Below are 26,375 nucleotides of genomic sequence, written 5' to 3'. Positions count from 1 at the left end.
CCATCTCTATTGAAAAATAGTAAATAAGCATTTACAAGCTTGAGTGGTTAAAGAGCTTTGAAATTTTGGAAGCTCTATTTTCATAGAATTACTAAAAAGCTCAATTTTAGAAGTTAAAAATGGTCGATCATGAATCAAAGGATAAAGCAAAGAAAATCAAAGAGATCTATCGTTACGATGAGATGTCAAATAAGGTGTTAAAGCTAGATAGGCGGTTTTTTAATACCAACCAGAACCCCCAAAAAGATGCAGAAATTTCACAGCCAAAGTCCATGAGTGGCAGGATTACCGCTAAAGATATGGGTAAGGACGTCCGCAGCGATACTCCTGAAAAGAAAAGAGATCTTGATAGTATAGTAGGTATGAGAGAGAAAAGGCCCTCATCAAGAAAAATTCAGCAGGATAGTACTATTTTGGACGCCTCTTCCAACTTTAGGTTGCATTACTACCCAAAGAATTCCTCCAGCATTGAATTATACGAGCAAATTTTGCAATGGGTCACAGAAGTTTTAGGCAATGATATACCGCATGATCTTATTGTTGGAACTGCAGACGTACTCATCAAAATGCTGAAGGAAGATGAAGAAAATGAAGACGGAAATTTTGATAAACGAAAGAAAAACATTCAGGACGAACTGGGTATTGACATCGAAACTTCAAAACTCATGGAGTTGGTCAAACTTACGAAAGACATTACCGATTATGAAACTGACTCAAACGAAACCGTTGAACGAGCGGTGGCAATTCTTGCTGATAATGAAGATATGGATGCAGAAGAAGAAGAAAATAATTCCGACAACACGAATGTTCTCGAGAGACAAATTGATGATGATGAAGAGGATTTTGAAGAGGATAACGTTGATCCTAACTCCAAGATTCGGACTAACAAAGCATTACCAAATGTTGAATATGACACAATCAAACTTTCTGATTATAAGATAAGTGACATTGAGGCTATTCCGGTATACTCAGTCGATGAGTTTTTTTTACAAAGAAAGCTTCGATCCGAGCTTGGTTATAAGGATACTTCAATGATCCAAGAACTTTCAGAAAAGATTTTAAATGAGATCAAAACCCTCGAAGACAATCCAAAAGCTCTAGAGCAGAAGCTGGTTGATTTGTTAGATTTTGAAAATATATCGCTGGCTGAATTTATTTTCAAAAATAGATTAGCAATCTTTTGGGGTATACGCCTAGCAAAAAGCACAGAGAACGACGTACCAAATTTGATAGATGAAATGGTCGCCAATGGTTTAAACTATCTCGTGGAACAGTACGAGGCTAGAGGAACAGTAAACTCGAAACGTCAGCTTGGTTCTGATGATGAAAAATTTAAGTATTCAGCTGCAAAAAGGACAAAATTTCACAGTACCTCCATTTTACCGCCTATTGTAGATTTGGAAAAGGTCAAATTTGACGAAAGCTCTAAATTAATGACTATAACGAAAGTTTCTCTGCCAGAAGGATCATTCAAAAGAGTCAAACCGCATTATGATGAAATACATATTCCGGCTCCAAAGAAACCTGTTATTGATTACGAGTTAACAGAAATTTCCTCTCTGCCAGATTGGTGCCAGGCGGCATTTCCTTCGTCGGAAACAACATCTCTAAATCCTATACAGTCAAAGGTTTTTCCTGCAGCATTTAACGGTGATTCAAACATGTTAATATGTGCACCCACTGGTTCAGGTAAAACTAATATTGCCATATTAACCGTATTAAAAACTTTATCCCGCTTTTATAACACAGAAACGAAAAAACTGAACCTTTCAGCGTTTAAAATCGTTTATATAGCGCCGTTGAAGGCCTTAGTGCAAGAACAAGTCAGAGAGTTTCAAAGGAGACTAGCTTTCCTTGGTATAAAAGTTGCTGAATTGACTGGTGACTCCAGGCTCAGTAAGAAACAAATAGAAGAGACACAAATCTTGGTTTCTACACCAGAAAAATGGGATATAACTACTAGAAAATCGAATAATTCGGCTCTTGTTGAACTAGTTCGTTTACTGATCATAGACGAAATTCATTTACTGCATGACGAGAGAGGCCCTGTATTAGAAAGTATTGTCGCCAGAACATTTTGGGCTTCCAAATACAGCCAGGAGCGTCCGAGAATTATAGGGCTGTCCGCGACATTGCCAAATTATCAGGATGTCGGCAGGTTTTTAAGAGTTCCTGAGGAGGGACTGTTTTATTTCGACTCTTCATTTAGGCCATGCCCTCTATCACAACAATTTTGTGGTATCAAAGAGCAAAACTCTCTCAAAAAATTAAAAGCTATGAACGATGCTTGTTATGAAAAAGTATTGGAATCAATTAATGAAGGAAATCAGATAATCGTGTTTGTTCATTCTAGGAAAGAAACCTCACGTACTGCAACATGGTTAAAGAATAAGTTCATTGAAGAAAACCTTGCTCACAAACTAATCAAAGGTGATGCAGGATCGAAACAAATCCTTAAGACAGAGGCTTCTAACGTACTTGACCCTAGTTTAAGAAAGCTGATCGAAAGTGGTATAGGGACACATCATGCTGGACTAGCCAGAAATGACAGATCATTATCTGAAGACCTGTTTGCTGACGGATTACTGCAAATATTAGTGTGTACGGCAACGCTGGCATGGGGTGTTAATCTCCCTGCTCATACAGTTATTATAAAAGGAACAGATGTCTATTCGCCTGAAAGGGGGTCCTGGGAACAACTCTCCCCACAGGATGTTCTCCAAATGTTAGGTAGAGCTGGGCGGCCTAGATATGACACGTTTGGGGAAGGTATCATAATAACAAACCAATCAAACGTCCAGTATTATCTATCGGTTCTTAATCAACAGTTGCCCATAGAGTCACAATTTGTCGCGAAATTAGTTGACAATTTGAATGCTGAAATTGTTGCTGGTAATATCAAATGTAGAAGCGATGGTGTAAATTGGCTGGCATACACTTATTTATATGTTAGAATGTCAGCTTCCCCGGACCTTTATAAAATACCTGATATCTCCGAAGATAAGGACTTGAAAAAGTACAGAGAAAGTTTAATTCATTCGGCTCTTTGTGTTTTGAAAGAGCAAGATTTAGTCTTATATGACGCGGAAAATGACATAATTGAAGCGACAGATCTTGGAAGTATAGCATCGGCATTTTACATTAATCATACCTCCATGAATATCTACAATACAGAGCTAGATGAGTACACAACGCAGATAGATCTCTTTAGAATATTTGCAATGTCAGAAGAATTTAAATATATATCAGTAAGGTATGAAGAGAAAAAAGAACTGAAACAACTACTAGAAAAGGCTCCTATTCCCATTAGAGAAGACATCAACGATCATTTAGCAAAAGTGAATGTGCTATTGCAATCTTACTTCTCACAATTAAAGTTCGAGGGTTTTGCACTAAATTCAGATATGGTGTTTATCCACCAAAATGCAGGAAGATTATTGCGTGCTATGTTTGAAATATGTCTAAAGAGGGGCTGGGGACGTCCAACACGGATACTACTTAATCTTTGCAGGTCTGCTACGACAAGAATGTGGGCGACAAATTCGCCTTTGAGACAGTATAAGAGATGTCCTGCTGAAGTAGTTAAAAGGTTAGAGGCTTCTACAGTACCCTGGGGAGATTATCTAGAATTGGAGTCGCCTGCAGAGGTTGGTCGTGCAATTAGATCTGAAAAACATGGGAAACAGGTTTATGATTTAATGAAAAGGTTTCCTAAAATATCTATGAAATGTAACGCTCAGCCAATTACCCCTAGTATTATCAGATTCAATGTCGAAGTACTGGCAAGTTGGATGTGGGATATGAATATACATGGTGCTCTTCAACCCTTCTTGCTTTTGCTAGAAGACACAGACGGTGATTCGATTCTTTTTCATGACATATTGTTAATCACTCCAGAAATGATAGGGCAAGAAGTTTCGTTATCCTTTACCTATGAATTAAACCAGCAAGATCAAAATAACTTATCACCAAATTTTTTTCTTACAGTAATATCCGAAAATTGGTGGCACAGTGAATTCGAGATTCCAGTTTCCTTTACTAATTTCAAACTTCCAAAGAAGTTTCCAGCTCCTACCCCACTCTTAGAAAATATCGAAATTTCGACGTCAGAGGTTGGTAACAATGATTTCTCCAAAGTGTTTGAATTTCAAACTTTCAATAGAATTCAAAGTCATACTTTCGAAACTATTTACAACTCAAATGACTCAGTCTTTGTAGGCTCAGCAAAAGGCACAGGCAAAACTGCTTTGGCTGAATTAGCATTATTAAATTATTGGAGACAGAATAAAGGAAGAGCTGTTTATATCAATCCGTCACAAGAAAAAATTGATGTTGTGCTTTCGAGTTGGAATAAAAAATTATCCCATCTTGCTGGTGGAAAGGTTATTAACAAGCTGGGGAATGACCCTTCCTTGAATTTGAAGCTATTAGCGGGAAGCCATGTTCTCTTGGCCACTCCTGCACAATTCGAACTTTTGTCGCGTCGATGGAGGCAAAGAAAAAATATTCAAAGCTTGGAGTTAATGATATATGATGACAGTCATGAAATTAGTCAAGGTGTTTGTGGTGCAGTATATGAAACTTTAATATCCAGAATGATCTTTATAGCTACCCAACTTGAAAAGAAAATTCGATTCATTTGCTTATCGAGCTGCCTAGCAAATGCTCGTGATTTTAGTGAGTGGGTTGGTATCACAAAGTCAAATATATTCAATTTCTCTCCAAGCGAAAGAGTTGATCCTCTTGAAATAAATATACAATCATTCAAAGACGTTGAGCACCTGTCATTCAACTCACCAATGCTTCATATTGCATTTGAAACAGCGTTAGCTACTGCAGCAAATGGGAATTGCAGTTCAATTATCTTGCCCTCCAGAAAGGATTGTATTGAGGTTGCGTCTACATTTATCAAATTTTCTAAAGCAGTAGAGTGGGATATGCTAAATGTTGAAGAAGAGCAGGTCACAACGTTCGCTGAAAAGCTGGCCGACAGTCAACTAAAGACCCCATTAAAACATGGCATAGGTATACTRTATGATGGGATGGTGTCAAATGATGAGAGAATTATAAGAAGGTTGCACAAATATAACGCACTTTCAATTTTATTCATTACGAAGGATTGTGCTGCTCTAGCTCCTAGGTCTGATGAAGTAATCGTACTAGGAACGAACTTTTACGACGGAAGAGAGCATAAATATATGCCATACACCGTAAACGAACTATTAGAAATAGTAGGATTAACAAAGAGCAGTGGTGCAGCGGTGGGTAAAGCTTTGATTTTGACGAGTCATAACATGAAAGCTTACTACAAAAAGTTCATAACTGAACCTTTGCCTACGGAAAGTTTTCTACAATATACTATCCATGATACCTTCAACAATGAGATTGCAAACTCCATTATACAGAGTAAACAGGATTGTGTTGATTGGTTTACTTACTCATATTTTTATCGTCGAATCCATGGAAATCCGAGTTATTACGGTGTGAAGGACGCGTCTTCATATGGCATATCGGTATATTTAACAGACTTAGTCGAGACCAGTCTGAACGACTTAGTTGAGTCTTCATTTATTGAAACCGAAGACCTTGAAATAAATGCAGAAGCGGATGGGGAAGATGAAGAATCTTCTGAAGCAATTTCTTCCTTGAACAATGGGCTGATCGGTTCTCATTATGGTGTCTCCTTTTTCACTATCCAATTATTTGTTTCTTCTTTATCAAATAGTTCAACACTCAAAGACATACTGCATGTTTTGTCCACAGCAACAGAATTTGAAAACATCTCACTAAGAAAAGGCGATAAAGCTTTACTTTCTAAACTGAGTAAAAAGCTTCCAATAAAGTTTGCTGGCAATGTCTCTACTGAGTCTGTGAATTTTAAAGTTTTCTCATTGTTACAGGCACATTTCTCGCGTATTGAATTACCCATCGATTTCCAAAATGATTTGAAAGAGATCCTGGAGAAGGTTATTCCCCTAATTAATGTAATCGTTGATATTCTCTCAGCAAACGGGTATCTAAATGCTACTACAGCAATGGATTTGACGCAAATGCTCATTCAAGGTGTCTGGGATGTTGATAATCCATTGAGACAGATTCCATATTTCAACAATGAAATGTTAGAAAAATGCAGAGCTATGAACGTTGAAACTGTTTATGATATAATGGCTCTTGAGGACGAAGAGAGGGACAAGATACTAACTCTCGATGATTCACAACTTGCTCAGGTTGCCACATTTGTTAATAACTATCCCAATGTTGAACTTACCTATTCTTTGGAAAATTTGAGTTCCTTAATCTCAGGTGCAAAACAAAAAATTTCAATACAGTTAACAAGAGACTTTGAACCTGACAACCTACAAGTAACATCTGAAAAATATCCATTCGATAAATTAGAGAGTTGGTGGTTAGTTTTAGGTGAAGCTTCTAAGAAGGAACTTTACGCTATCAAAAAAGTTAGTTTAAATAAAGAAATTCAGAATTATGAATTAGAGTTTGATATTCCACCAACTGGTAAGCACAACCTAACTATTTGGTGTGTTTGTGATTCATACCTTGATGCAGATAAAGAAATATCATTTGAGATCAATGTGAGATAATCTTATTAGTTGGTACTAAGTATTACCAGGACATATCTTATTGATAGAAAGGAATAATTACTTTTCTTGTGGATATGTATTTTAATAACTGTGCATTTATATATAGTCCATATCATTACTGTATTAATGCATTACTGCATATCTATATCCTCGTCTTCATCTTGTTCTTGTTCCCCTTTACTTTTGCTTTCAATAAACCCCCCCTTGTTGTTTTTACTATTTTGATGCTTTATTAAATCATCATAGCTCCATACAGATACACCTTCTTGGTCTTTAGGGTCCGTGGGTTGGGCCATTGTCCTTAAAAATTGTTTGGTGTTAGATATAGCCATATCAGTAGAAAGATTTAAGTCAGCGTCTGATAAACCCTGGGCAATCCACTTTGGTAATTGACTTCTTTTCCTGGAAAATCTACGGTCTGCTAATACCATAACACCGTAATCGTCCTTACCTCTCAAGACTCTTCCCAAACATTGTGCAGCATGTCTCATGGCATCAAAAGATAAGAAATCGTTCTCTCTAATACGATAGTTCTCCCTCATGAATTCCAAACGAGCTTTCAAAATACGTGATTCTGTGTATTGAAAGGGAATACCTATCATTAGTACGGTTCTTCCGTATTGATGATCAAAATCAATACCTTCTGAAACCTTGCCTCTAGCAACAGAAAGCAATATTGCCCCCCGTCCGTTTGAGCAGGCTTTTCTGTATGTCTCCAAAGCTAAAGATGTTTCTTGGGCATCTGGTGTTTCAACTAAGATTAATTTGTGCTTCCAAACTTCGTCAAGAATACCCATTGTCTGCCACATCGAAACAATACTTTCCATATACAGGTACGAGGGGAAAAACACAACCATCCCATCAGGTGTAATTTTGGCAAATTCTACTAGCATGGAACCATAATTACGGACGATACTAGGATCATTTCTAATTTCAAATCTTGAAGAAATTGCAACTTGATCGGATCCCTTGGTAATGATCATCGGTAAAAACGACTTTTTAGCCAACGTCATAGCGTAAGACTTTTGAAGAACAGTCTTGAAGTTTAACATCCTTGGGTACATGTCCAATGGCGATATAGTCCCTGAAGTAATAATAACAGAAGAAAATTTTTCGAAAACTGGTTTGATGGCAATCGATGCATCCAAACAGGTGAATCTCATAATTGGATTTGGAACGGCGGCGTTTTCAATTTCGTATGGTTCAATAATTAGCAAGAACCCTTCTTCGTACGTTGAGATAAGAGTGGCAAATGTTGCTATGTCCTTCAATGCATTAAAATCTTCCACCTCTGCGACTTCCAAAGTTCTTACAAGTAACGACAGTCTTTCGGAACAGAATCGAAGAGGTTTCCTTTCTATAAATGTCAGCTGTTTTAAATGTTGTAGGAATGATTTAGGTGTTTCAGAAATGACATGGAGTACCTTCATTCTGGTTTTCAGATACTCTATAAGTCTCTTCAAAAACGAAACGAAATGTTCAGCTCTCCGTATATTTCCCGGGATTGCTTCTGTTAAAAGATCTTGAGGTAAAACTGGCGTTTCCACAAATGGTTCCTCTTGGTTGGTAAGGATATCAGCAGAGTGTAAACCCTGAACTAACTTTTCGTATTCATCTTGTAATTTTTGTGAATCAACTTTTCTAACTTCGGTAATACGTTCGTCTAACGCATTGGCACCTCTTGTAGCTCTTCTCAACGCATCTGTTGTTAAATCTAAGGACAAAGATTCGATACACACATTATCAATATTGTGCGCTTCATCAAAAATGACTATACTGTCTTTGGAAACTTCATTGGAGACTCTTTCGGCGATTTTAGGGTCTAATAGATAATGGTAAGAATAAATAATAATGTTACAAAGAGAAATCATACGACGGACAATGAAATATGGACAAAGGGTTTTTTCTTCACAGTATTTTAAAAGTTTTTCAAAGGAAAATACACCTTTTGGAAGATAATCTTCCACTTCGATATTGTATAAATTCTCATGGTATTCGCACAATTCTACATTGGCGTCCGGATCTTCCTCTGCTTTTCTCCTCGCCTGGCCATTCGTCATTCTACGACATTTTTCGTCGACTACTGTACCTTTTCGTTCCTTACTGACTTCAGGATGCAAACACAGATTCTTTCTTGATGTTAAGCCAAGACCTCGAAAATCTTCCTGGTAGCCCATTTCCTTGGTTCTATAATCCATAAGGTTTTCCAGTTCTACCAAAGCTTTCTCGATTTCGGACATGGTACGTGAACAATATATGATTTTTCTATGCTCTGGATAGTGCATTTGATAGGCAATTGTGAGCGATAATAATGAGACAGTTTTACCTGTTCCTGAAGGCATTTCCAAGATACTGTTTCCACCTACATCTAAAGTCCTTTTGATGTCGCACATATAGTTATATTGCTCAGGATATATCTTTGGGTAAGGAAAGAGCACTGGTAAATCATCTATATAGAACTTCATCTTTAGTTTGAATTTTCTTCGTTAAAACAGGATCGCAGCCAAACTTCACCCAACTTGGTTTATAATGTCTCTATAAATAGGTAATAATACTATAACAGCTTTGATATATTTATATACAGATATTGAGTCTTCCTCTAGCAGCGATGTTGAATAAATGCGTATGCTAGTTGAAATTTGTCATGAATTTCATTCATATTCCTTAAACACCGTCGGTAGTGATTAACATAGAGATGTAACAAAGGGCATTAAAACCATTGAGATATGGACGAAATGCTAAAGGATCGCTTGGCGTATGAGATATTCGCTAATATGTATATTTTCGGTGAGAGCTCATCAAGTTTTTATAGTTTGGTGGAGGAGATTTGATAAAAATAACGGCCAGAGAGCGTTAAATAGCCTCGGTTGTACTATTGGCCAAATTTGCTGGTTATTAAGTTCAACAACTTGGGGAATATGATGTCTGAAGATTCCCCTGATACAGTGCAGAGAAGTCCGCTCTTTTTGTAATACATTTTTAAGGGCTCGTTAGTTTTTTTGAATTCTTCCAGTCTTTTCTTGAACACTTCCACGGTGTCATCGAGTCTCTTGGTCAATGGTTCACCGGTAATATCATCTAAGCCTGGTACTTTCGGAGGATTGTATTGTAAATTGTACACTCTTCCACTAGGAACGTGGACATATCTGTTCTCAATTCTTTCGAGTATAGCGGATTCAGGCACGTCTAGCTCGACCACTAGGTTCAAGTCGGTATTATGTTGCTTCAAAATGCCATCCAAAGTGGAAGCTTGTGCGGTGGTTCGAGGGAATCCGTCAAGTAGCCATGTAGCGGGCGGCTTCAACCATCCCATTTTCGAAAGACGAAACGTTATCAATTGCGTTATGAGGTCGTCCGGCAGTAACTTCCCCTGAGCAATATAAGTAGCAGCTTTGCGGCCCAATGTAGACTCTGACTTGATTTCTTGACGTAAAATATCACCAGACGAAAGTGAAGACAATTGAGGAATTTGTTTCAAGAGCATTGAAGTCTGTGTCCCTTTGCCGGACCCGGGCGCTCCCAATAACAAAAGCCTTAGGGGTTTGAGCAGTCGTGTTATTTGTTTCTCGTTCGCTGTCATAGATGGTTTCTGGTTCTGTCTCTGAAAAGCTTGATGTTCTGAAGAGCGCTATGTATGTCCTTATATATATGTATACGTATATAGTGGTAGTGAGACGTGAACTTTCGCGGACCTTCGGAGAACACGGCCGACGGAATGGCACTATTAACAATCTTTGAAGAGACCTGGATAGAACGAGCGATTGATTGTCCTTGTTCAGTTTAAAGATGTACTTTGTTGATTAATGGCCGTCTTCTCATCCTGCGGTTGCACAGTAGGGTTCAAGAGAGGGGCCACTACAGACGTGTCGTTTGGAACACAAGGTATTTTCTTGTTCAAATGCTGCAGGACATGATCTCTTCTCTTGAATCTTTTGCCACATTTGGGGCAGGAGTGAGGCTTCTCCCCAGAGTGAACTGATTTTTTGTGCCTGGTGAGATGATGACCAGAAGAAAACTTTCTCTGGCACTCTTTACAAACGTAAATCTTGTTTTTACCTGATAGTACAATTTCCTCGGGAGCAAATTTAGAAGTTTGTAGAGGGGAGGATGGTTCCCTGTCCGAATCGATGTTTTCACTGGTGAACGTCTCTTCTTCACACATGGATGCAACCTTTAGAAGTAAAGGATTGGACCTCGACCTCTCTGTTGACAGTTCCTTTTTGAGCATTCTATTCGTTGGGCGATGGAATGACCTTTCAGGATGCGGTATTTTTATGTCACTTGGGTCAGTTAATGGCCCAAGCACACAATTGGATAGATTTGACACGGTGGATGGGGTTGAGAATGAATGTAGTTGCGAATGCTGTTGTTGTTGTTGTTGTTGTTGTTGTTGTTGTTGTTGTTGTTGCAGTTGTTGCCTTACCTCGGAATTCAATGATATAGGGCTTCTGGACGACTCTCTGGATATATTTAATGTTACAATGTTGGGAGACTTGACTCTCTTTATTAATGATATATTGGGATTCACTGGGGAATGGGGTGCAGAATGGGAAATTCCGTTCACGTTCTTGTTGGAAATATATAATAAAGGATTTAAACCGGACGGCCCATTAGGTCGTGGGAATGCAAGAGTGTTATTAGTCATGTCAAGTAGTGGTTGGGTATTCGAAAGCTCATTGGATGAATTCAATCTTGACAATGGTAATCTTGGAGAAGACGCGGCGCTATTCGCCATTGAAGTCAAGCTCATGGCCACTATACTGTCTTCGTTGTCTGTGAGCAATTGTGAAGTTTCTCTTTTCAGTATTTTGGTTGAAGGCAATTCCTGAAAAGATGAAATCCTTTTCAGTTTCAAAGTCGGGTCTTCTAGCGTGGGTTCGACGATATTGGAATAGTCTTTCATACGTGATAGTAGTGGTGAAGAAACACCCGAACTCTTTGTTTTGAAACTTGAAAAATGACCGACATCTGGGCTTGTGGATCGAAGTGAACTATTCTCCATTTCCTTTAGTGTTGGCCTGTGAGGCAAGGGAAGAGCAGGGTTTGGTAATTGATTGAGAGGGAGTGCATCTTTCGGGTCCTTATTATCATGGTCTTTCCAAGATTTGGCCAATTTTTTAACATCTATCTCCACTGAGTCGGAAATACAATTGCATTTCCCAGCTTTCTTTCCGATCGGCAGCCACTCTTCTAGAGCGAAGTTCACCGATTCGGCTAGGTTGTAGCCGTAATTGAACCCTGCATGATAACCATATGGGTAGGTAATCATAAACTCGCCTGCATGATGAACTATTTCGTTGCATCGTATACCGTTTTCGTGCAGGAGTTTGGGGGACGCCAAAAACATTTTATGTCTTAGAAATTCGGGACAGTTCTTGGCTTCCTCAGGAAATTGTTCCTGCATAAACTTGTAAAATTTGAATTTGTCTTCCTGAGGTATCGAATACCATTGTTTTGGGGCGCCAAAATGGATGTAGTTTATGGAATATAAGTCTTGGTCCTCCAAGTGCCAAGAAAAAGAGGCCTTCCATAGGCCAGCGTAGAGGTAGGAGTCGTTTACACCAGGGACCTTTGTTTCCATATGGTCTAAGATGTTCGGTAGCTTGGCCACGTTCCAAACGTCTAGGTTTTCAGGAAATATGGATCCCGGAGTATCCGCGCCGTACATGGGCGTTGTAAAGTTTAGCGTTTTCCAGTAATACTCTTCCAAAAACTTCAACCTTTCTGGATTTTCAAAATCAGATAAGTCTACCGTGTTTTCCGTTTTGAATTGTTCAAAATCGTCGATGTTGAAAGAGGACTCAAAATTCTTCAGTTTCAATTTGGAAGACTTTGAGACAGAATTCTTCCTAGAGTCCCGTCTCGATTTAGGGTCCTCTGGAGGCACGTAATCCTTCGATAGGTCTTTCCATTGTATGATATTATACGTCTTGTTCTTCTCCACGTTCTGTACCATGAACAGGCCTTTATTCCCGGATATATGTTGCTGAATGGGCGATCTAATTTTGATTTTCTGTAAAGTCTCCGCAGAATGGGGCAAATCCAACTTCTTCTTCCACTCTGGCGGCGGAATAACTTTCACCACACCGCTTTTCATACCGTATTTGTTTATCGCCTTGCAATATGAATAGAAATCTTCGAATTGCTCGTACGTGGGCTTGAAGACGGGTATTCCGCCCACGACCTCTGAAGGAGCGATTGGTTTAGTCATAATGTCACACAGCTAAATATATTCACGAAATCTAACTCAATTTGTGTTGGGTTTTTTTTTATCTGTTATCTTTAGTCTTTAGCAGATCTATGAAAATAATAATCTTACTTGTAAAGGTAAAGTCCCCCTATTTCGACGCAGTGCTGTTAGGTAGAATAAATAAATAGACCCCCGAACGAAAACACTACAAGTAACTGCTTTAGGAGCAAACAAACCTTCGATACGGACCCTAGCTTTCCCTGACAATAATCTGTACACAGCGCCTGGAATTGTTTGAAAATCTTATTTGCCATTGCTGCTTAAGGAGTGTATGTGATTAATTGCATGGCGATGAGGTTACCCTTGAAAAATTTAAAAAAGATTTTTCCGAGCAAAAAGAAATTAATTAAAAAAAAAAAAAAAAGAAATGTTTAGGGGAGAAAAGGGCTAAGGCTGAGCTGTATGAGGTGTCTGGGTATATAATTATTAGGGCAAAGTTCTGGAAATTAACAAGCCCTATATATATTAGGGCTTGTTAATTTTGATTTTTGTTTTTATTTTAAGCCCTGAAAGAAATTTTCTTAGGGCTTAAATGTCGAAAAAAAAAGTTTCGCAAAACTCTATTGTAGTAATAAAGGATATTTTGAAAAGTCGAATATTTGCATTGCAGCGGTTGTTTAGTTTCGTTTGATATTGGTTAGTGGCAGTGAGGTTGATAGTATTGCTCGTGTGTGTATGCTACGATCCACTATACCCCTACTGATGAAAAGTATCCCGCAGAAGGCAATGACTAACCCTACCTTCGCCTTACAGGCACCCAAGATCACTTTGACCAAAGTGGAACAAAATATCTGCAACTTGCTTAACGACTATATGGATCTGTACAACGGAGAGCACCAGAATAAACCCGAGCCATTGACGCTTCGAATCACGGGCGGATGGGTGCGCGACAAGCTGCTGGGCCAAGGTTCTCACGATCTAGATATCGCCATCAATGTCATGACCGGTGAACAATTTGCGACTGGTTTGAACGACTACTTGCAGCAGCATTATGCCAAGTATGGAGTCAAGCCACATAATATCCACAAGATTGACAAGAACCCTGAGAAATCGAAGCATCTGGAGACCGCTACCACTAAGCTGTTTGGTGTTGAAGTGGATTTTGTAAATTTGAGATCTGAAAAGTACACTGAACTTTCTAGAATCCCTAAAGTGTGCTTCGGTACACCTGAAGAAGACGCCTTGAGAAGAGATGCTACATTAAACGCTCTTTTCTATAATATTCAAAAGGGTGAAGTGGAAGACTTCACCCGGAGGGGTCTGCGAGACCTGAAAGAAGGTATTCTGCGTACTCCGCTTCCTGCCAAACAAACGTTTTTGGATGACCCCTTGAGAGTGCTAAGATTAATCCGTTTTGCCTCTAGATTCAACTTCGCCATAGATCCGGAAGTCATGGCTGAAATGGGCGACCCACAGATCAATTCTGCCTTCAATTCCAAAATTTCTAGAGAACGTGTTGGTGTAGAAATGGAGAAAATCCTAATAGGTCCAACTCCACTATTGGCTTTGCAGCTGATTCAAAAAGCACATTTAGATAACGTCATATTTTTTTGGCATAACGACAAATCAGTGGTAGAATTCAACGAGAAAAACTGCCAAGATATAAATAAAATCAAGCACGTCTACGATGATAACATACTGAACTCACACCTGCAAAGTTTCATAGAATTATATCCAATGTTCTTGGAGAAACTTCCCATTTTGAGAAAAAAGATTGGTCAATCACATAGTTTCCAGCAGAACTTTATACTAAGTGCGATTTTGTCCCCCATGGCCAATTTACAAATCATTGGAAACCCTAAGAAGAAACTTAATAACTTGTTATCCGTCCCAGAAAGTATTGTGAAAGAAGGGTTAAAGTTGAGTAAAAATGACGCAGTGATCATTGCAAGAACTGTAGATTCATTGGGGTCGTACGAGGAATTGGTTTCGAGATTTACAAATGGCTCGCTGTTGCAAAAATCGGAAATCGGTATATTCTTGAGAAGTTTCATTGGCGAATGGGAAATCGCTCATTTCACGTCCCTCTTAGATGCATTTTTAAAAATTCCCAGATCTGAAACCGGAAGAACTGAGTCTCTTCTCCAAAATTACAACGCATTTTATTCTTATATATACGACAATAGTTTGGAAGATTGCCACGAACTAAAACCCATAGTGGACGGCAAGCAAATGGCAAAAGTACTGGAAATGAAACCTGGCCCGTGGTTAGGTAAGATTAATAATGAGGCAATCAGGTGGCAGTTTGATAACCCTGAAGGAACCGATACTGAGTTAATAACCCATTTGAAAGCCATACTACCAAAATATCTATAAAAACGAGCTAATATATACATATAGGAAAAAGGATGCATAAGTAATTATTACTTTTTTTCAATAGCATTCAGGATGAGTTTTTTTCTCAGCAAAGAAAAAGCAAAAATGAAGTTATATTTGCGTAGCTATTTTACTATGTACCATAGCTTAACTTATTTTTATTTCAAAAGTATGTGTAGCTTTATTTGGTGTTCTACATATTTTACGTGCACGAGGAGCAAAAAAAAGCTGTATATATAAAAGTTCTTTTTGTTCGATCTGTTTTTGAAGCATCTGGTTTAAAACCATCTTTAAATGTTTCATTATCGTTTGTTGGTTTTTTTTCTTTTCTTTTCTTTTCTGTTCTTTTTTGKTTTTAGTGGTTATTATCAAAATAAAAAGACTGTAGATTATTGTCGATGTCGTTATTCGTAACTGGTGCCATATTTTGATTGCTTGAATCTTCTATAGACGAGTTTTGTTGAAATTGTGGAACAAAGGTGTGGCCGTCGTAGAAATTTCTTTCACTATTATTTGAGACGTTTGAACTCATCAAGTCGCCCAATGAAACGGTTGCGGAGGTGTCTGGGGATATATTGCCTATGAAAGTGTCTGCCGATTTTGGCTCATTCATACTGATGTCATTATCGCCATTATTATTACCATGGCTCATTTCACCCAGTAATTTTGATTGTTCATGGAAAAAAGACTCTGGATTTTCAAAATCGAATTCAGTATATACTTGCAAATTGGCCCTTGTTGGATCATTATTATTAGTAATTGAACCATTATAAGAAACACGGTTCCCCATACTGTTCGAATCTAATTTAGAAGCTTGCTTGAATTGAGTTCTGATAAAATGGTCGAGATTTGCATCACTCAAACCCAGTCCCGTATTCACCAGTGTATATTTCTCTTGATCTTGGAAATAGTTGCCGGTTGCATTGCTTGTGGTAGTGGATACCGAGTTTGTCATTACGGAATCCACGATGCTGCTATTAGTTGTACTGCCATGTGGCATTAAAGAGCTAAAATCTAAACTGTCCTCTTTCCTATGAGCGTCCATCCCTATAGCGTCTCTTCTTCGAAAATTAGTAGTGGTCTGAACATCTTGCACTAGAACATCTTCTTCTTCATTCTCTTCCAAAGTAGATCTGGGTATACCCTTTAAAGCTGGTATATTTTCCAATGGGGTATTGAATGCCGATGTTTCCGCAGTTCCGTCGTTCTCGTTGTTGTATTCTTTTTCAAAAGAGGAGAAGTTACTAAAGGGTCGGGAGCTTGTAGCAACGTTGGCACTTTGAACCAAATTCATATTATTTGTTTCGAGCACATTTGGCGTTGAAGATGCTGACGCCGAACTTGGTAGTGTAAACCCCGTCATGTAATAAGGGGGCGTCACGAGGGAAGAGGATGGTGTTGAGATGTGTGAATTTGCATTTTGGTTTCTTTGAGCATCAGAAATAGACTCTTGTTTTTTCCTGTGCCCATGTTTTCCACCGCTGTTTTTATACTGCAGTTGGCTATCTAAGAATATTTCATTGACTGGGGTTGTACTATCCATTTCCGGTAAGTCAGTGACACTTGGTAAAGAGTTCAAATCCCTCGATAATCTATAAAGGGAAGACCCGCGTGTTCCGGATCTTGGTCGCCCGGGGGACGCAACTCTTATTGGGGAGTAACGGTTTGACATAGATGACAAAGAGCTTACTGAGGTTGTTCTTTGAGTCGGTAGTTTATTGACTTTCATGTTTGATTGTTGAATGGCTTGTGAAATGGTTGGCGAGGCTAGCGAACACGTGGACCCGCCAGTGTTAGCTCGTTTTCTAGTAAACATTTTACTAAATGCAATAGAAGCGTCATTTTCCTCTGGCAACTTGGCTCTACTTTGTGAGTCTCCGCAGTTGAAGGATCTTGAAGTTCTTGGTGAATCAGGTGAATGCTTTGTGAAGTGGGAAGTCCCAGAGTCAGAATTTAAACTCAAAGAAGACTTATTGGTACTTGTGCTATGATCTTTGAAACTGAATGATTCGTTAGAATGATACAAGCCACTTTCTTGTAATCTTTGTTGGTCCGAATTCTGAGACGCGACTTTATTATACTTCAGTCTTGTATTTTTTGTGTTCAAAAGGGGTATATTTGATAAGTTGGGTGAGTTCCTTTCATTCTCATCAAACCTAGATGGCGGCTTCGCCAAGGAAGGATTGTGAGTTGATTTCGGAACCACTTCATTTACGCAACCAAATCCACTCTTCTCAATACTGATATCACTAGCATTTCCCATCATGTTTAAAGATGGGAAAGACAGGCCGCTAGAAAATGAAGTTTTACCATGCAGTCTATTGTGTTTCAAAAACGAATTGTAGGATCTTTTGGAAGTCAATGATGAGGGATCAAAACCATGTTCTGAAGTGGGGGTTCCCGATTGTGACTGTGACTGTGGCTGTAAATCGGTCTGGAGGACCATCGGCTGTTCTTCGACGATGTCTTCGATATGCTCGTTTTTTGACGATCCAAATATCTTTAGCATTCTCCTTTTAGAAGATTTCTTCTTTAACTTTGCCTTTGGTGCTGGGACAGGCGCAGGCTCACTTTTCAGATCTGTGTCCTCTTCATTGGCTGTGTCTTGTACAGTATAATTGACAAAGACCATTTCTCCCGATTTCTTTCTGCTTGTCTTCTTTGCTTTGTTGTCCCTGGGCTCTTCCAGTAAAACTTTCTTCGGGCTGGACATTACGTTCATGGTAGGCAGTATAGGTGTGCTACATGCCTCAGTTGAAGAGCTTCTATTTGGCGAAGCTTGCGTACTACCGCTTGCGGATCTACGGTAATAGTGCGGAATTTTCCATTTGTTCGTAGATTCCGTGGAGCGGTTCTTTGTGGAACTTACCGAACTGGAACGATGGTGATGGTTATTCTTCGGCATGTGCTATTGACTCTTGGTGGTGAAATCAAGGCTGCCTTGCTTCCTGTTTCAAACCTTTTCTGACCTTTTTATTAAAGACTTCCCTAATTGCTTGATCTGGTTGCTTTTTGTTTAATAATAACAAATCCACCGTAAGAAGTTAGAAAAAACTTAGAGGTTCAACGAATGTGTAGTGGAAAATAGGAGCAGAAGACGCGTGGTTTAAAATGTTGATGATTTCCTAATAGAATCCTAAATAATTAGGCATGAACCTTCTTTCACACAAACGATAATAATAAGCCTCGAATTTCTATGAAAAAACAAACTTTATGTTAGTACAAAATGTTACTTTCAATAAATATAGTCTCTCGCCTAGCTAAGCACATACGTATCACGACTTGATCACTTCTGGAACTGACTCTACAAGCAATCAAAAAAAATCTTTCTATCGTGACCTTAATCAATTTTTGCCGGTTAGTGGAGAGTTCCCAGCGCTGGAAAGTGCTGGCGTCAGTTCTCCATCCGAAGAAAAAATTGGCCCACCATTGTGCGTCCTCGAATGATAGCGATCCGGGTTAATTGCGAGTTTTAAATATAGAACAGGGAAACCCACACGCCCGCTATTGGTGTATGTTGGGAAGAGGTATTGCTAGTCCAGCATACATGGTTTCTAACGTTTATACAATGTCATTACGTAGTATTATATACAGTGGCAGGAGGAGGGGAAGCGTCTGGCGACGGTGGCCATCATAATCTGTTGTTCCACTGGGTTCCGATCAGAGAGGCTGCGTTCGTTACGCCCGGTAGATCTAGGGACGTCCTTGCCCTCTCCACAGAGTATCTGTTGTCTAGTTGATGTGTGGCCATCATCTGCTCTCTTGTGCGGTCTAGCGACGACCTAACTTTGGAGGTAGGTCCCGGTTCGAACGCCTGGGTCTGCTGAAATTGAGGAGACTGGAGTAGATCTTGTGTTTCTCTTGGCGAGGATATCCAGGCTTCTTGCTTCTGATATCCGCTTGGGGTCTCGTTTTCTTCGTGCATGAACGTCATTGGGATCTCTTCTGTCACGACGCTGTCTCTTGAATAGTTGGATGTGCCTAGATTGTCAAAAAGTGCTATACCTTCTATGATCTTCTCACCGTGTTCCCCAGCTTTTGTGACTTTAGGCCTGTTGGGGTCTGTTGGGTCATAGCCAACCGGATAGTGGTCGAAATGGCCATGTTGCCACATTTCTCTTACGATTTCTACATCGGTTGGGTAGAAAAATTTTTGGAAACTGTCATATGTGAAACGCGGTAATAAGCAAAACAACACACCAGCGAAGAAAACAGCCCAGAAAGATGGAGTTCCGTAGATATGTGCAGCAGCCTTGAAAAATTCTCGACTTGCTATAGCAGAAGACCATATACCTGACCAGGTAAACAAGACGAGACACGACAGCGCAATGAATAGACCACTGAACCAATCCCATCTATACTGGTGCAATAGAACATAAGTATTACACGATATTACGGCAACAGTTGTCACGTAAACACCAACAAAATAACGGTGGTCGAGCCCTAATCCATTACTCGTAACCAGCATATTCTTATGATAAGTCAAGTATGGGAAGAAAAAGCAAATAACAGATTGGTACAATCCGTCGAGCATGTACCATAAAAACTTCCTTTGGTTCCATTCCAGCCTCAAAATCCCAACACGGTATAACTGAGGAATGATTAATGATATTGTATCGTTCACATCCTGATCCAAAATACCCAAGAAGATAACTGGTAAAGACGTGAACGCTAAGTTGTAGAACATCAAGTACGTGTACTCAAACAGATAAGACCCATCAAAATTATTGTAGATGCCATACCAAAATAATGCCAAAGTGAAAATCATATTCTTGTAAAAAAACTCCGGAATCATTTCTGCTAATCTTTTGTAGGACCATCTACCATGTACAAGTACCAATCTGGCCAAATACCTGAATTGACCGATGGCGTAATCTGAGCACATGACAGCTTGTCGACCTTCTTCACCAGCAATACCAATACCAACATCTGCAGATTGAATCATGGCAACATCATTAGAACCATCCCCAATAGCCAAAGTCATAACATCCAGCGAGTCTCTGACTAGCTTTACAACGGCAGCCTTTTGAGATGGGGAAACTCTGCAGCATAAAACTGCTCTGCAGTTCTTACAAAGTAGAAGAAATTTTCTTCTAATATCTTCGCCATATAAAGCTAGCTTTAACGCATCACCATCGATAACAACACCGTAGTTACCCTTTGGAAAATCGTGATCCTTTTTTGCTTCAAAAACTTCTTCTTCGGTACCATTTAATCCAAAATACTGCTTTAAATACTTGGAAAGTAAAGCATCCACAATCTCACTTGGATCTGACCCAAATTCTTTCACATCATCACCAGTTGTTTTGATAACCAGTAATTCCATCTCGTTATTCAAAAGATTACAAGAAAAGCCGATATTTATTGCCGTTTCAACTTTATCACCTGTAAGAACCCATAATTTTATCCCTGCTTTTGCAAGCAATTCGATACAATCCGGAACACCGTCTTGTAAACGGTCTTCAATAGCTGTGCCACCCAACAATATCAGTTCACGCTCAATGGAATCTGCAACAACTTCTAATTCATCCTCTCTGTTGGCTAACGATGCGGCAGCAACATCGTATTTCTCATTCCATTTTTTGTATTCAGACCAACTTAATTCTCTTTGGGCTATACACAATGTTCTTAAACCCTCAGTAGCGTATTGTTCTAAATGCAAAGCAGTCTTTTCTAGAACGGTTTCATCATTGGCACCATTCTGGCGACTCAATCTTGAGTATATGACGGAATCGGCACCTTTACAGATTAAAAGAGCCTTAGGTTCATCTTCTGGATATAACCCTGGAATTTTGACAATACAACTCATTCTCTTTCTGGATGAATTAAATTCCAAAATATTCATAATTTCAAACTCTTTTTGAATACCCTGCATTTCAATAATTAGGCCCTTTTTAGTCTTTCCAACAAAACTGAACCCCACGTCTCTGGCAGTCGCCACTAACGCCGCTTCATCTGGAGATTGGGCCTTAATATCCAATTTTTTTGGATCATCAGGATTTGCTTCTGCCAAAACAGAATGACATAGAGCTAAAGCAAGCATAAAGTGTTCACAACATTTTTGTTGGATATCTCCGCTAGCACCTTTTAGATCGCGAACAAACTCTTTCGACACGAAAGTAACTTCTTCAGGATAGAACTGTGAGTTCCCAGATAAGGCTCTTAGTTCATCAATCATTGTGTCTCTATCTTTAGATATTTCGGCTCTTTCACGCATTCCTTCACTTTCGACATCTATACCTTGTCTTTTCCTCAACCCTGCTAATGCTTCTGTATATGCTCTACCATATGAAATGCCATTGATAGTACATTTTTTAAATTCCATAACATTCTGTGTCAATGTACCTGTCTTGTCCGAAAAAATGTACTCAACCTGACCCAAATCATCAGAAATATTCCAGGATTTTGGGGTGCAAGGATAGTCTAGCTTTGCGTTGTAAAGTAACACATCCCCATAAATGAAGGCTGCCTGTGCAGTCTTAATAATTTCCACAGAGATATATAGCGAAATGGGGACTAATGATTGATAAAGAATAACGGCGACCCAAAAAGAAACGAACCCATTTGTAGCCGCTGATCCAGCAACTGTTCCGAATTCGAAGGAAAACCGAGATCTATCTTTTTTTTTGTAGTATACACCATTGGCAATACCAGAAATAAAACACAAGATGAAAAGAAGTAAAAAATTGATAATGACAGAATAGTTCAACTCTCTCGAAATTCTTGACTTTTTAGTAGGTGTAATACCAGAGTTCAACATGATTTTTGTATCATCACCAGTAAACATGACTATACCCATCGCCCATTTGGTGTTTCTAAGAGAGCAACCACGAAGTAAGACGTTATTTATAGTAACGGGCTCGTTCCTTGTCTCGCCATCTGTTGGACCCTTCCATTTCATATTACCTTGATAAGTATACAAATTTGAGTGGGGCCCTTCACTTTCGATCCAGAATTTTGTCCGAGCAATATCTCTTGAAGTCCTTATGGAATTGGTACATTTTAACGATTGACGTACCTTCAAGTTTGTCTCACCATCCAAATTCTTAGTTTCTACATAACACGCACCATCTGCATCGGATGTTGAAAGTAAGATAATATCAGCAGGTATTTCGTCATTATTGTGGATACGGATAATATCACCGACCTTCACACCTTTCCAATAGTCCTTAGCAAATTTACAATCCGTTCTAGGTGGTAGGGATCTGTCAATTATATTGGCTTCATCATTATTAGCAGCTCCTTGTCCCATATTATCGTAATCTAGTGAAGGGCGACCATAATCTGCTGACACACGGTAACTTTCAACGGAGTCTAGGGAAGACCTTGGTCCGTTTGTTGCAGCAGCTCTCTGCGCCTTTAGTTCATGACGCTTTCTTTGTGTTCTTTTCTTCTTACCCTCTTTGGTTAAATGTTCTCTACAATACTGTATAAATTTCAATAGAGATCTTGAAGTTGCTTTTTTAAACCTTCTCCACAGTGAAATATTGTCTGTGGAAACATTCTCATTGTCAACACCTTCCAAAATATGGGTCCTAGTATTGTTCACTTCTAAATCCAACACAGTTCTTCTCGAGTCTTCAATAGCATCTTTAATGGCTGTGATGATAACAATAACAACTAATGGAACTGCACTTAACCCAGGATTCGTAACACCAAAAATCTGAAATGCACCTAAAATGATTAAAACTAAAAAATAAACGTTGGCGAAATTATGAAATTGAAATAAAATGTTTTTGGGAAGGAATGTTAGAGGGGTATACTTGGTTGTTCTGATTTTATTACGAGGATACTGCATGATAGGGTTGCCTTCTTCATCTATCATATCTTTTGGTAGAGGCATATTATAGTATACAGTTCTTAGCTCTTGTGCACGATTTATGGCACCGGGATCAATGGCATCATCTTTTGTGAAATCTTCGAATGGGTTCGGGATATTCTTCCTGGCCCACTTTAAGGTCTTTGACCTCCCCGTTATTGGGTTACCTTTTTTATTCCTTTTTGTACCCATTCGGAATCTTTTCATGCCATCGTAGTCTGCAGTTGAGTCTCCATTGTCATTGTCTAATGCCACGTCGTCAAACGTCCCTGATCCGTTGTTTAGTTTCGGTGTTGGTTGAAATGAATGGTTGTCGTATTCTGTATCATCGTTAAAAGTGAATTCTTCAGCCTCTTCGCGTTTACTTTTGGGTGGTTCGTCATTAAAACTAACTCGTGGCCGACTGTATTCATTAGCTGGTACGCCATCATTGACATGGGGAGGCCCGATATGTGTATCTTCGTTGCTACTATTCTCTTCAAACTGAAACGTATCTTCGAACGGTGACATGGGTGTATTTCCTCTACCTGGAATTGTGCTCGACATCTCTTATCGATTTTTTTTTGTAAAGGTAGTCGTGTGATGATGTAATCTACTTAAGACGAAAATAAACACTTTGTTGCTTTTGTTCTTCTTACCCAACTTATGGTTAATATTTGAGCAGTTACGACCCTAAAAACTAACTTAAACTGTCCGATGACCTCTAATTTTCAAAGGTCAAGTTTCATAAAGCAAAAAGTAAGGCCGAATTTTGCTGGTAAAGGATTATCGGATTCTTAATTAAGATTGTTGAGGCGCAATGATAAACAGCGATTTTTCTTGGCGCGATTCTGTCTATTGTGTAAAGAAATACTTCCCTGCATTATGTTCGTTTTCTTTTGTATTTTTTCTAATTCCGGCGAATAGCTACTTGGCATCGTTGATAATGAGGTATACAAAAACTGCAATCAGTAGACAGTGGTATTTGAGTTGATGTTGAAGTAGAATATAAGTAATAATAGTTATAGTAATAGTGATAAAAAACAAAAAACGTTTGCCTTTTGTCGATAGGACCGAGTATTGAGGTTACAAAGGATAATAACTAGTATTTAGGACGAAAAAAGGGGCAGAGAAAAAAAAAGTAGATAAGAGGTTTGTTAGGTAGTTTGGTAGGTGGTTATTTGAAGCATTAAGCTTGTTCGGTTTGTTGTTCTTGCTCCTTCTTGAAAGATTCGTAAGCAGCGGAAGCTTCTTTATAATGCTGTTCAAACAATTCATCGTTTTCCAACAATGGGAAGACTTCTTGAGGTGGCAAATCCAAAATCATACCAGTAATTTTACCAGCTGCTTCTTCGTTTGAAGTCTTAGCAGAAACCTTCTTGTATAATTGTTCACCCAAAGCTTGTCTTTGCTTTTGTTGATAAAATTGGTTGTTATCGTTGGCGTTTCTTGGGAAACCACCTTGTGGAGGAACACCGTAAACTGGGCCATTCCTGAATTGTGGTGGCATACCATTCTTTGGCATACCGCCCATTGGGTTCATTTGTTGTGGGTTTGGACCGTTGAATGGAACACCTCTTGGTGGCATGACACCGTAGAACATTGGAGGCATGAATTGACCAGGCATACCGGCAGCAGCGGCAGCAGCGGCAGCAGTGGCTTGTTGGTATCTCATTTGGTTTCTGGCTTGAATTTGTTGAGCCAATTGAGAACGTCTTACATCCTTTCTTTGAGCAATGGCAACGTATAATGGTTTGCCAGCAACAATTTGTTGGTTCTTTTCAGTGATGGCTTTGGTTGCTTCTTCTGGAGTGGAGAAACAGACGAAACCGAAACCCTTAGATTTACCGTTTTCGGATCTCATAACCTTGGCAGAAGTGATGGTACCGTATGGGGCAAATTCTTCTTCCAATTTTTCGTCATCAACGGTGTCGTCCAAGTTCTTAACGAACAAGTTAACACCTTGATATTTAGCCATTTTTTCCAATCTGTAAGCTTCGTATTGCTTCTTCAAGACATGCATGCGTTCGTTCTTCTTTTGAGCACGACCAACGTATAACTTTTCACCGTTCAAGTCAGATTCGTTCAAAGCTTCAACAGCCTTGACAGCGTCTTCGTGGTTTTCGTAGTTAACGAACCCGAAACCCTTCAATTGGCCATCAGCATCCTTTTCCAAAGAAGCGGAAACAATTGGACCGAATTTGACAAACATTTCTTGGAATTGTTCGTCTGTGGTTTCAGAATTGATGTTTTTAACATAAAGGTTGGTGTAGTGAGCCTTAGTCTCTTCCAATTGAGAGTCACGTTCCTTTCTGGACAAATGAGGAGCAACATAGATTTCTTGACCGTTCAACAACATACCATTCAAAGCGTCAATAGCTTCCTTGGCAGCAACTTCTTCTTCGAAGTGAACAAACCCGAAACCCTTGGAGTTTCCGTTTTCGTCAGTGGCAATCTTACTAGACAAGATGTCGCCAAAGACAGAAAAAGTGTCGTACAAAGCCTTGTTGTCAATATCTGGATGCAAGTTCTTGATGAAAATGTTGCCAGAGCCCTTCTTTCTCAAAGATGGGTCACGTTGAGACCACATAATACGGCATAATCTACCCTTGATTGGGGTATAGTTCAATTGCTCAATGGCCTTTCTGCCGGCTTCATGGTCGTTGAAGTTGACGTAAGCGTAACCCAAGGAAGTCTTGGTGATGGCATCACGACAAACACGGATAGAGGAGACTGAACCGATTGGAGAGAAAATATCATATAAGTGGGCTTCAGAAACAGCAGGTTCTAAGTCACCAACATATAATGATGCAGACGAGTTTTCAACAGATTGGCCTTCTGAACCAGTGGCGGCTTGCTTTTGGTCATCTTGAATATTCAAGTTTTCCAATTGTTCAGCTGTCTTGTCAGTAATATCAGCCATTTTATTTTTATTGGTTTTTTAGTTTTTTTTTGGATTTTTTTTTTTTGAGTTTTTATTGAATAAAAAGCCAGATATTAGGTGGTAGTACCAGGGCCTGCTCTATGCTTCAAACGGTTATTAAGTAAAAAATTTACTTTGTAGCTCACTGATCTTAAAATATAAATCAAGAATAAAAAGTCTTTAGCAAGAGAGAAGAGGTAGAAAAGTACTGATTAGCTCTTTCTATCAAAGTAAAGCCAGAGAACTCTGTCCTGGAACTGGAGAGAAAGAGAACAATCATCATCCAAGCGCTTGCAATGGTGATGGCAAAAAGCGCAAAAAAAATTTTCTTCACAAAAAGGAAAAAAAAAAAAAAGAAAAAACCGTCGGTTAACCGCTTTCGTTTGACGTGATACATGATTTTTGTGGCATAGGCTTTCTTTATAGTGGGGGAATGGCAGAGGTTATAAGATGTAGATTATTACTTTATGATACCAGGAGAAACATATA

At 39.1% G+C, this 26,375-nt stretch overlaps 8 protein-coding genes across 8 annotated transcripts; 2 read left to right on the top strand and 6 right to left on the bottom strand.

Moving 5' to 3' along the window:
- Positions 1 to 119: 119 nt before the first annotated feature.
- BRR2 (ATP-dependent RNA helicase BRR2) lies at positions 120 to 6,599 on the top strand (the record flags this gene model as incomplete). Its single annotated transcript, XM_018364764.1, has 1 exon — positions 120 to 6,599. The coding sequence occupies one exon, from the start codon at positions 120 to 122 to the stop codon at positions 6,597 to 6,599; it is 6,480 nt and encodes a 2,159-aa protein (XP_018222836.1).
- A 131-nt stretch (positions 6,600 to 6,730) lies between these two features.
- Positions 6,731 to 9,064, bottom strand: RAD3 (TFIIH/NER complex ATP-dependent 5'-3' DNA helicase subunit RAD3; the record flags this gene model as incomplete). The annotated part of the gene is made up of 1 exon (XM_018364763.1): positions 6,731 to 9,064. The coding sequence occupies one exon, from the start codon at positions 9,062 to 9,064 to the stop codon at positions 6,731 to 6,733; it is 2,334 nt and encodes a 777-aa protein (XP_018222835.1).
- A 407-nt stretch (positions 9,065 to 9,471) lies between these two features.
- Positions 9,472 to 10,179, bottom strand: ADK2 (adenylate kinase ADK2; the record flags this gene model as incomplete). The annotated part of the gene is made up of 1 exon (XM_018364762.1): positions 9,472 to 10,179. One exon carries the CDS (start codon positions 10,177 to 10,179, stop codon positions 9,472 to 9,474), a length of 708 nt encoding a protein of 235 aa, XP_018222834.1.
- A 195-nt stretch (positions 10,180 to 10,374) lies between these two features.
- RPH1 (Rph1p) lies at positions 10,375 to 12,810 on the bottom strand (the record flags this gene model as incomplete). Its single annotated transcript, XM_018364761.1, has 1 exon — positions 10,375 to 12,810. One exon carries the CDS (start codon positions 12,808 to 12,810, stop codon positions 10,375 to 10,377), a length of 2,436 nt encoding a protein of 811 aa, XP_018222833.1.
- A 714-nt stretch (positions 12,811 to 13,524) lies between these two features.
- On the top strand, positions 13,525 to 15,165 carry CCA1 (tRNA adenylyltransferase; the record flags this gene model as incomplete). The annotated part of the gene is made up of 1 exon (XM_018364760.1): positions 13,525 to 15,165. The coding sequence occupies one exon, from the start codon at positions 13,525 to 13,527 to the stop codon at positions 15,163 to 15,165; it is 1,641 nt and encodes a 546-aa protein (XP_018222832.1).
- A 355-nt stretch (positions 15,166 to 15,520) lies between these two features.
- BCK2 (Bck2p) lies at positions 15,521 to 18,070 on the bottom strand (the record flags this gene model as incomplete). Its single annotated transcript, XM_018364759.1, has 1 exon — positions 15,521 to 18,070. One exon carries the CDS (start codon positions 18,068 to 18,070, stop codon positions 15,521 to 15,523), a length of 2,550 nt encoding a protein of 849 aa, XP_018222831.1.
- Positions 18,071 to 18,796: 726 nt separating this feature from the next.
- Positions 18,797 to 23,530, bottom strand: DNF1 (aminophospholipid-translocating P4-type ATPase DNF1; the record flags this gene model as incomplete). The annotated part of the gene is made up of 1 exon (XM_018364758.1): positions 18,797 to 23,530. One exon carries the CDS (start codon positions 23,528 to 23,530, stop codon positions 18,797 to 18,799), a length of 4,734 nt encoding a protein of 1,577 aa, XP_018222830.1.
- Positions 23,531 to 24,152: 622 nt separating this feature from the next.
- On the bottom strand, positions 24,153 to 25,886 carry PAB1 (polyadenylate-binding protein; the record flags this gene model as incomplete). The annotated part of the gene is made up of 1 exon (XM_018364757.1): positions 24,153 to 25,886. The coding sequence occupies one exon, from the start codon at positions 25,884 to 25,886 to the stop codon at positions 24,153 to 24,155; it is 1,734 nt and encodes a 577-aa protein (XP_018222829.1).
- Positions 25,887 to 26,375: the final 489 nt, after the last annotated feature.

Source organism: Saccharomyces eubayanus, chromosome V, assembly GCF_001298625.1.
Source record: "Saccharomyces eubayanus strain FM1318 chromosome V, whole genome shotgun sequence".
Lineage (NCBI taxonomy): Eukaryota > Fungi > Ascomycota > Saccharomycetes > Saccharomycetales > Saccharomycetaceae > Saccharomyces > Saccharomyces eubayanus.
This window is presented reverse-complemented; position numbering and strand designations above follow the sequence as displayed.